Below are 13,766 nucleotides of genomic sequence, written 5' to 3'. Positions count from 1 at the left end.
GGCTAGAGATCTACAGACCTCTCCCAGACAACTTTAAGTCATGGCCATTCTTCCGTATGAAATTTTCTTGCTCTTTTTTATAAAAATGTGTGCTTTATTTTCTGGAACCGTGGTTACCAGAGTGCTGTACAGTTAAGTGATTTAAACCTTTGAAAAGGGAACTGAATAGAATTAATCACAGCAAGCCTATTAAAGCAATGCCAGAGGGATTTTTGTACTAGAGGTTAAGAAAAGACCTTTCATTCCTATCTAGTAGATAAATGGCAAAGCCCTCACATTTCTCCTGTGTTTCCACTCTGACAATTTTTGTATTCTTTTGAATTAGTTCCAATCTGCAGTTGTCATCTCTCTCTCCACACACAGAGAACATCTTCCCCTATTATATCCCCTCCCAAAGTTTCACTGTTGAGCAACACAATGCTTCATTGCTCCCAGGAACAATACGGTGGCAGTAGTAAATATCCTTTACTAAATACTGTGTCCCAGACTTCCAGTTCATCCGTGTCAAAGGTGATTTATAAAAGTGGTAATATCGTTGGGGGTTTTTTGTTGGTTTTTTTTTTTTTTTTTCCTGGAAGGCAGAACACAGAACAGTGTGAAAACAACTTCATTGTGTTACTGTATGTTTTCTGTTATGACAGCAGAAAATTTTGGGGTTTAACCTATTTCCCGCTGTGAAGCAATTATCAGTAAATGTTCCAGCAGCGCAAGAAGATGATATTTTTCTAACCAGATAAAGCTTTTGCTGATTTTTTAAAATTCATTTTTTAACATAACTGAGAACTTGTTTTTATTTTCTTGCCCAAAGTATTTAGAGAATTGTAGAAGATAGAGAAAGAACAGTTGTATGAGGTAGCTGATACTGTTTACTAATATGTGAAAGGTTGTATAATTCATAATAATATCCTTAAGATGTCTCTCAGTATAGTTAAAATCCTTTTAAAGTTTTAGTTCTTTCAGGAGAACCATATGGACTGTTAGGAGTTACATTTTGGGTTTGTGCTATGTAAGGAAAACTCTTATGGTTTTTCTCACCTATTAGAATGCTTGGAATTGACATACAGTGCTGAATACGTGCAGAATTTGCCATGTGTCAAGATAGATTCATTTAATATAAATAATTGATTTTAGTAATTATTTATATTAGCAGGCATAGAACTTCAAGTAACTTATTTTGATTGACAAATATTCTTTATAGTTGTGCAGTCAAAATAGAATTTGAATTTCAGACACTCAGTACAGCTTGGTACTGCATTTTGCTAATAAGAAAATAATGCAGCCAAGTGTTGTCCTGGTATTTACGTGACCCAAGCTCTATGTGAATCCTGTGTTTTGGACACACCCCCAGATCTTACTGTAGCTTGTTTTATGTGTTACAATAATCCTCTGACTTTTCTTGAGGAACACTTGAGCAGGCTTAAGAAGGACTCATGATTGTAGGATGAAAAATAGTGGGAGACGAGGAAAATGTGGGAGAAAAGGAAGTTACAACAAGGAGGTTGCAAGGATACAATAGCTAGGAACAGAGTGATCTGTGATTTCCTTCCCTGCACCCTTTCTGTCTCTTAAGTCACTTTTGACATTTCCTTGGGTAAAAATATATTCTAACTGTTATTCTTATAAAACTTAAAAAAATGCCCCAAGCCTGTGAGATATTTCAGTCTTCCTTAGAAAGCTCACTGTGAGGAAAATTCTAATAACGCCCTTCTTCAAGTTGTAACTCTGTTGGGATTTTGTTGGATTCTCCAGCATTCTGTATTCTTTGCTTTGTATAGTGACACTCTTGAAGAAAACTGTCTGATGTGAATTTTCCGTCTAGAAAATAAAAACCAGAAGTGAAAGAGTGACTTGACGTGATAGATACTTGTCTTGTGCTCTGAAACAAGTTGCAGGTCTTGTTGTGCAACAAGAGCACATCATTTAGCTGGATTCTGGGTCTTCTGATCCCAGGCTTGTGGTTTTAAACACAGTAGCAAGAGCATTAGGAACTTTGGAAAACACACAAAATTCATAATGTAAATAATGCAGAATTGGTAGGAGGAGCATGGTATTATGCCAGTAAAGTTACCTACTGTCATTTAAACATCTCATATCTTCACTTAAGTGAATGCATTTAAGGATCACAGGATTAAGGTTAAGAGAAGTACCCAGAGTTCAAAAGACTCAGGGACGTCAACTTTGACTGATGACAAATGCACTTGTGATATTTTTATCTGAGTGTGTTCGGTACAAAGGGACAAGTGCTGATGTTCTCAGTAGAGCAAATAGTCCATGAAAAATTTGAGTTTAAATGCTTCAGTAATGTCTTTCTATCTTTATCCAAATGTAGGTTGAGTCAATTATATGGATGAAAAAGAAGGATGAAGAGAAGGAATTTCCAGTAACATGGGCATTGATCAGTTTTTAACTGAAATGTTTCAGACTGTTCATATTGCCCACCCAGTTTCAGTTACTGGGTTTTTTATCATATATATAGGCACACATAATGGACAAAATTTAATCCAATTGATTTTGAACAGTAATATTTACATTGTATTTGATTTTGTTGGTTATGTTAGGTTGTTCCCCCTTCAAAAGCAGAATATAAATAAAAGATTAGTCTGTAAAAGCTAGAATCAACTAGTTTCCTTTTTATGAATTTCTAGGTTCTGTCTGCATCACCATCACTGGGGAGTGTTACTGAGCTTCAGGCAACAGTTCCAAGTTCAGCCAGTTTTATTCCAGAAACTGTGGTTGATCGGCTTAGGGCACAAGGTAACTCCAGCTTGAGTCTTGTACCTGATGCTAAGTACAGTGTATTCACCTGCCCATATTTCAGTATTTGTCCATGCTGTACATTGCACAGCTTGCATGTTGCTGGAGCACTTAATGCTTCTAGTGGTTGTTTTAGAAGACAAACATGAAACACTTCCTTTAATATGAAATTTGACAGAAGCAAGTGAAAATGGTCCTGCTTGAAATGTAACTCAAGACTTAGGTTCTCTTCCTGGCATCTAGTCATGCTTTCAACACATCAGTCATAGTAGAGCTCTTACATACATCCATGCCTACAGGAGTGTGTCTGCACACACATAGACAAAGATGTATATGTGATTCTCTTCATATGTAGAAAGATAAAAACTAATGTAATATAAAAAATATATTTATAATCATGTATGTAGAGAGGGCCGTGTACAAATGAAAATATTTTTCTTTCATGTCGTTTCAAATTTGCCACTTATCTATATTTAATGCCTGGTAGAGGGGGTATTTTATTTTGGAACTATTTCCCCTATCTGATGTCATTTCTTTTTCCCAATTCATTCCTGAATATACAGTTTAAATATAGGGAGCACTTGGATGTTTAAAAAAAAAATACAAATAGTCTTGGTTTATATAACTGCTGTAATATAATCTTTTGGTTGCTTTGGGTTTTTTTTTAATTCAACTCAATCTAGGTCGAAGTGATACAACCATAACAGAATCTCCAAGTCAACATGATTCTCCCACGTCTGCTGCTCTGCCTAAACAGCACGCTGTAGTCACACCTGCCCTCTTGTCAGCTGTTTGCAGCCTTCTGCACAATCTGCTGGTTGTCATGCCAAAAGATACTGGAACTGCTCTTCAACAAACACATTTGCTAACAACTCTCAGCAGGTATGAGATCAATAACTGTTGAACTACAAAAAAGGTGTACCAATAGATGTTTAAAAAATCTTTGTATGAGATCTCCCCTTGTTTCTTACTAAAACTGTTAAACATATTGATCACTTCTTGCTCCTGAAGTGTTCAAAATTGCTTCTTAAATTAAAAAATATAATAAATTGAAGAAAAGAATCAGATTTATTTTAATTTTTGTTTTGCAGAATAGGTAGTCATATTGGTGATTCCATTTGTGGTGTATATTTTATACAGGTCTACTGTGTTCCTCTCATGATGTGATAGGGTTTTGTTGTGTATTTGGAATTGCAGATCATTTCAGCTCATTTTATGATTTTCTTCTTTGAATTGTATGAAATGTTTTGAAGATGAGCCAAAGATTCTCACACTGAAGAGAGTAAATAAAACTTACCAAATTTGGATGATAGATCCTGGTGGTCCACTTCCTTTTAAAAGGAGGAATCACTTTGAAGAAGTCTTCAGATTATATGCCATTGTTTCCATTTCCATTGTAGCAAATTCTTATGTCTGTAAAAATGTTTGGAAGTGCTGAAGTGCAGCATAAAAATTAGTTTACTTTTTGGTAAAAGTTTTCAAGAGCATTTGTAGTTGCTCTTCATAGTGCAACTAATGGAAAAAATAAAACACAAACAGACATAAAACCCCAACAACCCTGGTGTGAATACAGCTTATATTATAGCAGAGGTGTTTATTCTTCTAGAGGAAAGAAAATAAGAAATCAAATAGAAAAAATTGATTTTTGCCAGTGCAGTAACAGCTATTGGAATTTATATTAGTCTAGCTATTTTGAAACAACATACTGCTACTGTAGTTGCCATTGCACTAGAATTCCTTAAAATAGGGCTTTAGCAGTAAGGGCATATGACTTTATTTTTACTCTCTTTATTTATATTATTCTTTTCTATGGAATATTAAGTTAATAGAATGTTTAATTATTTAACTATATTTCTAACTAATATATTTTATTTTAGTCTTGTAAGTGCTAATCTGGTTGAAAGATACATCTTGGAATTGAAAGCTCCATTGGGTCATCGATGTCATATAGAACATGTAAAAGCTCAGGTTAGAGAAGCATTTGTTACTTCCTAATTTTCTGAAGTTATGAATTTAATTATGTATGTTAGCATAATTTATATTCATTAACATAGTCCAGACCCACTGCTATAGGCTACATTCATGTGAATCTTTGTGCTTTTGACAAAGCCTTAAATGAAAAAATAAACCATTTTATTCAATGTAGAAGAAATAATTTCTTTGTTAGGCCTATAATTAGAATGATCAAACTGAAAATGAATTGTCTTTTAAAAGTATAAGTTAAATTTAGCCATTGAAGAAATTATGTAATAGAATTTTTTTGTGTGTTACTGAAGTATGAGCTAGATATTGTTGCTGACATATTGGATGTTTATTGTCTGTAACAAACTTGGCTGCTTTGCTTTGTTCCTGCAGACTTCCTGAGAACTTATATAGTTCTCAACTAATTTTAATGTATGCAAGCCATATGGGGTTACTGCTGATAGAACTGCCTTTTTATTAAATTTAGCTACCTTTTTATTAAATTTATATACAATGTATATAAATATATACAATTTTTATATACCATTTAGAACATGCTGTTTCATGACACAGAGCCATTTCATAGCTTCTGCTGCTCTGCATTGAAGAAAATTGCTCCTCTATTTAAAGAATTTTTTCTGCAGAAAACTTATGTGAATAAATAAACAAAAAAATGTCAGTTTCTGTTTTTAGGAAGGTGTGTGTGTCCCTCAGTATCAATGGCCACTTCAATATTTTTCTTTGTGACCTTCCAGTGAGTGTGGTGCTGTAGATGTAACAAGAGTCAGGAACTTCTCACAAGGAACTTTTGCTTTGTTACTAGAAAATTGGTAGTGTTTCCAGACTAAGGATTCTGTTTCACCTTCTACAGTAAAAATTAAGAGAAACATTTTAAATTCATATCCTATTATTTATTTTAAGTAGTGCATATTAATTCAAGATGTTATGAAACAGTTGACATAGTGTGAGTAAATTTAAAAGAATGTGAAAGGTATAAATATGTGGCTTTATTTAATATCTTTCTGCAAATATTTAACAGATCTTGTTACTACTTCAGTACTTGTCATCTGTGACAAGACTTCTAAAATCATGTTTATTGGTGGACTCTCATCTTGTAAGCCAGGATGAACTGTTGAAACCTCTCTTGGGAAATACCTTCAGGATTCTCGCCATACGTCCCAAAGATGGCTTAGGTAATGAAGTATTTTGTTTCCTCTATAACCAGACAGAGGCAGGTCCTCATTTGGGTACCGCCATGGTGTAAATGGATTGGTGTGGTCAGGCTTAGCTTTCCAGGTTTGTGCACATTTGTAAACGGTTTGATTTCTTTTTCTGTGTTATCTTTGCAGATACTGGGTTAACATCTGTACTTCATGAAACATGGGTAGACTCTTTCAGCCTTCTAGCTACATTACTGTGGAAAAGTGGCCAGATATCTTTTCCATCTGTGACAGCAGCCCTTGCAAATCACTGTACAGCAATAATTGGTAATGACTATTCCTGGATTTTTTTTTTTTTCCTAGCAACTTATAAACAAATGGAAAAGAGAGTCATTCCTCTTTGGATGCTATTAAGTAATTACTAATGAGTTATCCACAATGAAAACCAATGTGTCCAGAGCTTGACTGACTTGTTTTGTTTTCTTCACATGTATGGATGAGCGGTTTTAGCTACAAACCTTAACCAAATGTGGCATTTGTAAAATGATCCATTAGCACTTCATTTTCTTTTCCTTCTTTCTTTTTAATATCTCGCGTAAAAGGCAAACAAACTTTTGAGAGGAGATGAGATAAATAGAAATCCAAGATTATTAAACAGGAGTTTGTTTATTGTATTTTAATTATTCTTACATTAGTTACTTGCATAGTCAGGCAATATTCTACAACGTGCTTCAGTACTGAAGGGTGAGCATAGACCAGAAAAGCTTCTGCAGGTTAAGACATCAGTTAGTGAATCCAAATCAGATTGCAAATAATGCAGCTAATGGGTACTCTTGGGTTTATAATGTAAGCTGTTGATAAAATGAGGAGAGTTCAAACAATTACTGGATAAACGAGTGATTTGAGTAAAATGGAGATTGCTTTTTTGTTTTATAGTCACATGAATCCAGAGAAATTAATTCATTTAACCCTTATAAAACTAAAACTTTTCTTTCTAAGATTTTTTTTGAAGCCTTACAAGATGCATAGAATTTTTAGAGTTCCTTGGGCAGTGCACAGTATAATTGCTTCTGGGTACGCATCCTTTCTTTGATAAGTCTTTCTGTGTTCTAAAGTATACTTGAGCTTTATTCATAATGAAACGGAAAAATTTTAATCATTTTTTTAATCTTTTAGATACCATTTCTGATTGTATTCATCTGTCTACCACATATCCTGCTTTATATGTGGCTAGTTTACAGTTCCTCTCTGTCCTTTTGAATGAGGAAGGAAGAAAACAGCTCCAGGATAAACAGGGTGTATATCAGAATTTGACTATTAGCTTTCTTCTGGATCGCACTGACGAATGCCAGGCACCAATAACTCAACTTACTGCATTAATTATTCAGGTATTGAAAATTTGACAATGTGGTTGCAGGATATTTTTTTTGCATTTTTGATTCTTTTACCTCCTTTATATTTAATCCTTCCCTTATTTACCGGTTGGTACTAGTAAGCAAAATTTTATGTGAAATTTTTGTCTGATTTGTTTTCCATCACAGCTTAGTTCTTTTATCTATATACTTATTTTCCCTCTTTAATTTATGTGTAGTTTATCACTGTAGCAATCACAGTAATCTATGATTAGAAGTGTAGGTTTTTTTCTGAATGATGCACATTATATAAAATGTAACTTATGATTTCTAGTGTTCTGAAGTCATTGTCTTATAACTATTTTTTAATAAGTATCTTAGTACTATTTTGCTTCGTAAAGCATATTTTTTTGACATTTATCTGTCATATATTGGATGGTGTGACCAAAAGAATGCTCCCTTAGCATTCATCTCCTCTCTTCATATGGGTGCTGAATTCTTGTAGAACAACCTTACTCCTACCAAGACTTGTCCTGGTATCTGTCACAAACTCTATGTTCCTTTGTTGCTCTGCTGCAGCACTGTGGCTTTATTGTATCTATTGGGGCATGGTTTTTTGTCCACTGAGAGCCTGCTGTCTTCCAGGGAGGAAAAACTTCCCAATACAATCTTTCTTGGTCACTCTACAGGCCACTGAAACCAGAATTCTCTATGTCTTTGGCAACTAATTTCAGATAATTTCTGTACACAGAGTTTTCCTGTGAGGGCACGATTTTCAGGGACTCAAGCAAAGCAGGGACACTTTGTTCAAATCCCATAACTTGCTAATACCCTGTTAGGTTTTGATATTAATGCTTGCATACGTGCCTGAAACAAAATGCATTGGCTCTGGCACAAAAAGTATGGTTGCATGAGAGTATGTCTGATAAAGGCATGTTGTAAAATTCCTCTGTTTTCATACAAGTGTACATAAGTGCTTATCAGTCTGTGCTAGCAAAAAGGGACGATTCTTGTGGTGAGAGCAGAAAAAGTTGATACAATGAAGAATGAACTGCAGCCAGGTCAATGAAAGGACATTAGACATAGTTTGAGTATTGTAAGAGACATCAGCTTTTAATGTGCTTTTTAACTGTTCAGAGATGTAGACAGGCATTGCATTTTGTTCATAAAAGAGTTCAAAAGATAGCCTTTGCTCTCTGGGTCCTTACAGAGCTACTATGATCCCCCCAAAAGGATAACAGAATTAGGAAAGAAACAGTTTCAGTTTTTTAGATCAAAGTACATGTATTTATTTACACCCCCTCACAGTGATCATTGAAAGGACAGTGGAATGAGCCCATGGGATGTAAAGTAACCTATTAAAACAACAAACATAAAACCCACCATTAAAAATGAAAAAAAACAACCCAAAAGATTTAGGACTTTTTTTCAGGAGAAGGACTCCTAAAGAGAAGCAGTCAAGCAAATAATTGGCTAACATAGAAAAGGATGGGAGACTTTTCAAACAAACAGTCATCTCCATTTATCATCCTAAATATATAAAATGTACAGAACACCTGATATACGTAGTGGCAAATGCTAATTTAGTACCCAGCGTGCAGATGTGAATATTAGTAGACCATGTCTCATATTGGAATTCATTATCACATGTAAGAAATCTAGTAAGTGCTGACTTTGAAAGGCTTTGGTTGTTTTGTGTACATAAACATTAATCCTTGTGTATGTGTGCTTAAGATCAGAAATAAAATTAAGAAGGAAATCGTAATCTCTACATAAACTCTCAAATTTTGGCCCTAACATTTAGTTTCCTAGATATAAAGCTCACGATATTTTAGAAAGACTGTGATCTCCCCTTCAACTAACAGTAGGTGCAGACTAGCATAGCCAGATCTGCTGTGGATTTATGGGACATCTTAAATTTATTATGAAGTATAATTTCAAAAAATAATTGTCTATTCTCATTTTAATACTTTTATAATAGTTGAAAACTATAGAATCTGTTGGCACAAGGCATTATAAAATTCTAGTTATTTTTTGCCATTCAACTAGTAGTTAATCATCAATTAATTCTTAATTACTTGTGCTCCCTATGCTTGACATATATTTTCTTTTTTATTATGAACTGCAGTTCTTGATGGCAGAGTAAGAAAAAAACGCATAAAAGAGCATGCTTCAACAAAGAACAGAATTTTACTAGAGTTCAAGATAAAATTTCAAACATAGATGAAATTGAAACTTTTGAAAGAGATACAGATATAAGACAACTCACCTTAATTATTGGATCAGTTCTAGTCTGCCGCATAATACTTACAGGAAATACCCAAGAGACTGATAGACAAATTTGTTTATTACTAAAATATTCATAAACATTAAGAAAAAGTGAAAACATCCAGCAATTTAATAGGGCAAAAGCCTTTGAGTGGAGAAGTCACAAAACCTACATCTTAGGCTATGCAGAATTGCTGGAAATCAACAATTTTTTCTCTCCTGGCTTGTGTCAATTAGTTTAAAGTTTAAGCTTTTAAGTACTCAAACATCTAAATTTTTGAATTTGAAAAGAAACCATCACCTATCAGAACAGAAAAACAGTTAATTAAAAAAAAAGTTAATTTACTTGAACATTTGTGTGTTGCTGTTAGAGTTGAGATTTCACACCATGGTCTAAATGTAAAGTTGTAGTCTAAATGTAAAGTTCTTTTTGGTTGGTTGTAAACACAGAATCCAGTCCATGCTTCAGTGCTTTGATTTGGTATCAGTTGTCCTTATCAATGAGATGCTGGTATTTTTCTAGTTATTAGCTTACTATTCTTTATTCTTTGACCTTCTCACCCCTGGTTACAGTGCACACTTCAATAAATGATGACCTTAAAGCATACAGCGATATTTTATTGCATATGAAAATTTGAAAAAATTGTTAGTCCATTAATACGTGGTGTATGTAGAATTAAAATCCATGAGATCATATGGATAGGTACTCATGGGATTTCTGTCTAAAGTATTTTCTTAAGGTGTTGTATTTTTTGCTAACTTCACAATATGCTTTTCTTTCTACTATGATGCAGCAACTGTTCTTATTTTCCTATATTTTTCTGATTGCAATGGATGCTGTTATCTTGGATGTCAGAACTGGCGTGGTGTTTTAGGGAAAATTGTTAGATAGACAGAATTCTCTAGTGGATAATATATGAAGCACAGACTACTCTTTGTCTTTCAATTATCTTGTTCTATGGCTCCAAATAAATATTCTGTTGAAAACAGAGAGATTATACTTAGGTTACTAGTAATCTGGTGATGCTCACAAAGGCCTCACAAAACTAAGAGATGCTACCATTTTTTCACTGCTCAGTAAGAGTATCTAAAATAATCATCAGTGATTTTTTGTTAAAGGTATTTCACTCTCTTCATCGTGTAAAAAGAAAGTGAGATTGCACTTAAAGGCATGTCAGTGAGTTGTGTGCAATACCAAGCCTATTCCTGAATATTAGGAAAAGTATGGAATGCCAGGATTTGGAATCTAGGCCTTCGAAAAGCAGAATGTTAAGAAAAGAATAAGAGAAGTAAGCTTAGGGGCAAAAGAAGAAAGATTTAATTTAAAAGAAATTAGTTACAAAAAAAGCCAAAGCACTTCAATGCAGACTAACTATAAACATGAATATAGAGAGTGAGAACTTCATATAGGAATACAGTGATCAATCATTCAAATGAAAATATAGACTCTGACAACCTATTTATAGCTATGAATACTACTTTTAATATGGTCACTTTTTCATTTCAGTAATCAAATTGCATTTTTGTAGGTCTGTGAAAGAAAATCCTCAAAGGATGTGCTGAAAGAAGTTGCTACAAATGCACTGTTGTCTCTCTTAGCTGTCAGTAAAAATGCCCAGAAATGTGCTTTGGAAGGTGAGCATTTCAAAATGTTTGTTAAATTATATATGAATCAAATGCTTGCAGGTGTTTTACATATTACTTTTAGATTGTAATTTTTTTTTCAAAGCAGAAGACCTAGGTTTCAGTGGGAGGGTGTTTTTCAGATTTTCACTAAGAAATCTTATTAATAATTAAAGTTTTCAGGTGCAGAAGAAATATTATGTTGTAGCCAGTTTAAAACCCTGTCGTGATGTCACAGCTCTGTGTTGGAGTAAGAAGAGACCTGTTAGCTTTTTACCACTAATGGCATATTCATCCATTAGAAACTGGAGATTTTTCACTGGCAGTATCTTCCAGTACTTTCGTAGGTGAAAGTATGCCCTGTGTTTTTAGTTCTGGCTGTACCTGGACAAGAGAAGACTGCTTTTTCTCAACTTTGTTATTTCCTGTTTCTTTGCTGCCATTTTACGGTTTAAGTAGAACTTTCTTCCCTTCACAGTATTGAACCAACTTCTAATCAAAGGCTTCTTGTGCCCTCTAGAACGCAGGGGAGAGTGGTGAATTTGCATTTCTCATGTATCATGTGTTTTACACCTTTTGATCTATCCAAGTGCTCTTTGTCAGGGGTGCTTTCCTGAAACTTAAATCTGTTTTTTTCCACTTTGTAAACCTACAGTACACTGAAATAGATGGCTTAGACAGATCTGCTCAGTTTCTGATCCCTATAGTGGCAGAAAATTCAAGTTCAACTCATATGCTTTCTGCTCTTTCCCAGTGTATTGGTTCTGTACTCAGCATTTACTTCATCAGGGTTCTTCTTCTGTTGATGACTTACTGGATCATCGAAGCTCCCACATCCTCTGAAGGCACTTCCACTGCAGGGAGTGCCTCATTCTCTGCTACAGCAGCCATCAAGTCATCCTTGTTCTTGTGCAACACAGACCTTAGAAAAGAGGAAGAGGACTTCTGGGGTTCAAAGCAGTCTTCTAAAGATACCTGTAGCTCTAGCATCACCTGTTGAGCTCTTAAGCATTTCTTTAATTTAAAAATGCAAAGTCCTGCACCTTAAAAGGTACAGGCCCTTACAGCAGTAGAGACTGACTGGAAAGCTGAAAAGGGCCTGGTAGGTAGCAAGCTGAATGTGAGAAGACTAACAGCATCCAGGGCTGAACACAGGAACACAGCCATTAGATCAAGGAGAAATTATTTTTTCCTCTACTTACCACTTTTTAGACTAAATGTAGAATAGTGCATCCAGTTTTGGCCCAGTACATCAACAGACTGGAGCAGGTTCACCAGGGGGCCATCAGGGTAGTTGTGTTCACTTGTTGTTAGAGTAGAAGCTGAGGGAGCTGAGGTATTGTTCAACCTGGAGAAAATAAGGTTTTGGGAGGACCTATGAGATTTTGAAGAAGTTGGAGACTGATTTTTTTTTTACAGCAATGCATAGTATAGGAGGATAGAAAGAATGGGCATAAATTGAAGTCGGAGAGTCAAACTGCCTGTAAATAAATATTTGCCCTGTGAAGGCAGTAAAGCAGTGCTAGGCATAGTGTGTTGTCTCTGTCTTTGGACATTTGTAAGACCCAGCAGGGTAAAGGTGCAGACAAACCTTGCCTGCTTAGAGCTTGTTCTGCTTTGAGCAGAAGGTTGAGTATATGACTTCTGGAGGCCATCTCTTCCTACTTAAATTACCCCATTATCATGGAATCATAGAATGCATTGGAAAAGACCTTTAAAGGCCATCTAGGCCAACCCCTCTGCAATAATCAGAGATAACTTCAGCTCTCTCAGGTTACTCAGAGTCCTATCTAACCTGTTTCCAGGGGTGGGGCATCCATTACCTCTCTGGACAACCTGTTCCAGTGTTTCACCATTCTCATTGTAAAAAATTTCTTCTTCCTATCTAGTCTAAATTTGTCCTCTTTTAGTTTAAAACCATTACCCCTTGTCCTATTGCAACAAGTCCCACTAAAAAGTTTGTTCCCTTCTTTCGTAAGCTCTTTTAAGTGGAAGGCTGCAACCAGGTCTTCCTGGAGCATTCTGTTCTCCATGCTGAGCAACCCCAACTCTCGCAGCCTGTCCTTATAGATATATTAGATCCCTCTCAGGATTATTGTGATCTGCCCGTGGACTCGCTCCAAGAGGTCTTTCCTGTGCTGCTTTTGTGCCACCCTCTAGGTGTGACCACCTAAACAATTCCTCGTCCACCATCCAGTCCACCTGTCTTCAATTTGGAAGGATGTTGTTGTGTCAAAATCCTTACAGAAGTCCAGACCGATGATACCTGTAGCTCTTACCTTATCCAGTTACGTAGTCACTCCATCATCTTATAGTGACTTGAAGACTCTAGATCCAAAGAAAAGAGCCTAACTCAACGTTTTGCCCTTGAAGTCACCTGAATGGTTGCTTTCCTTTGTCTCACCACAGATGCCGCAAATCTGCTGTTAGGGAAAGGTTGGGTAAAATAAATGAATGCCCTAATCTCTTGAAGTTTCATGCTTCTAAGCAGCATCATTGAAGATATCCTGAAGAATTATGAGTTATTATGCTCTCCACCCAAATCATCTTCCCCTCTCAATCTTACCAGTACTTCCTGTTGCAAGAGAAGTAGAATGTATTCTTGCTTCTTGAGAGCATTCAGATAGATATCTGCACTATATCTCAG

At 35.4% G+C, this 13,766-nt stretch overlaps 1 protein-coding gene across 2 annotated transcripts in view; it reads left to right on the top strand.

The window, feature by feature from the left end:
- RTTN (rotatin) overlaps window positions 1–13,766 on the top strand; it is an 81,167-nt gene that overhangs the window by 51,915 nt on the left and 15,486 nt on the right. For both annotated transcript variants that reach the window (XM_066184329.1, XM_066184322.1), the window contains exons 35-41: window positions 2,646–2,754; window positions 3,438–3,636; window positions 4,632–4,722; window positions 5,756–5,909; window positions 6,066–6,203; window positions 7,053–7,264; window positions 11,026–11,131. In XM_066184329.1, the coding sequence (XP_066040426.1) occupies window positions 2,646–2,754; window positions 3,438–3,636; window positions 4,632–4,722; window positions 5,756–5,909; window positions 6,066–6,203; window positions 7,053–7,264; window positions 11,026–11,131 (1,009 nt within the window). The remainder of the gene's footprint in view (window positions 1–2,645; window positions 2,755–3,437; window positions 3,637–4,631; window positions 4,723–5,755; window positions 5,910–6,065; window positions 6,204–7,052; window positions 7,265–11,025; window positions 11,132–13,766) is intronic.

This window comes from Chamaea fasciata, unplaced genomic scaffold (genome assembly GCF_029207755.1).
Source record: "Chamaea fasciata isolate MVZ Bird 193981 ecotype frontalis unplaced genomic scaffold, bChaFas1.0.hap1 SCAF_1, whole genome shotgun sequence".
NCBI classification, from domain to species: Eukaryota; Metazoa; Chordata; class Aves; order Passeriformes; family Sylviidae; genus Chamaea; species Chamaea fasciata.
The sequence above is the reverse complement of the archived record's forward strand: the minus strand, read 5'-3'. Positions and strand labels throughout refer to the sequence as shown.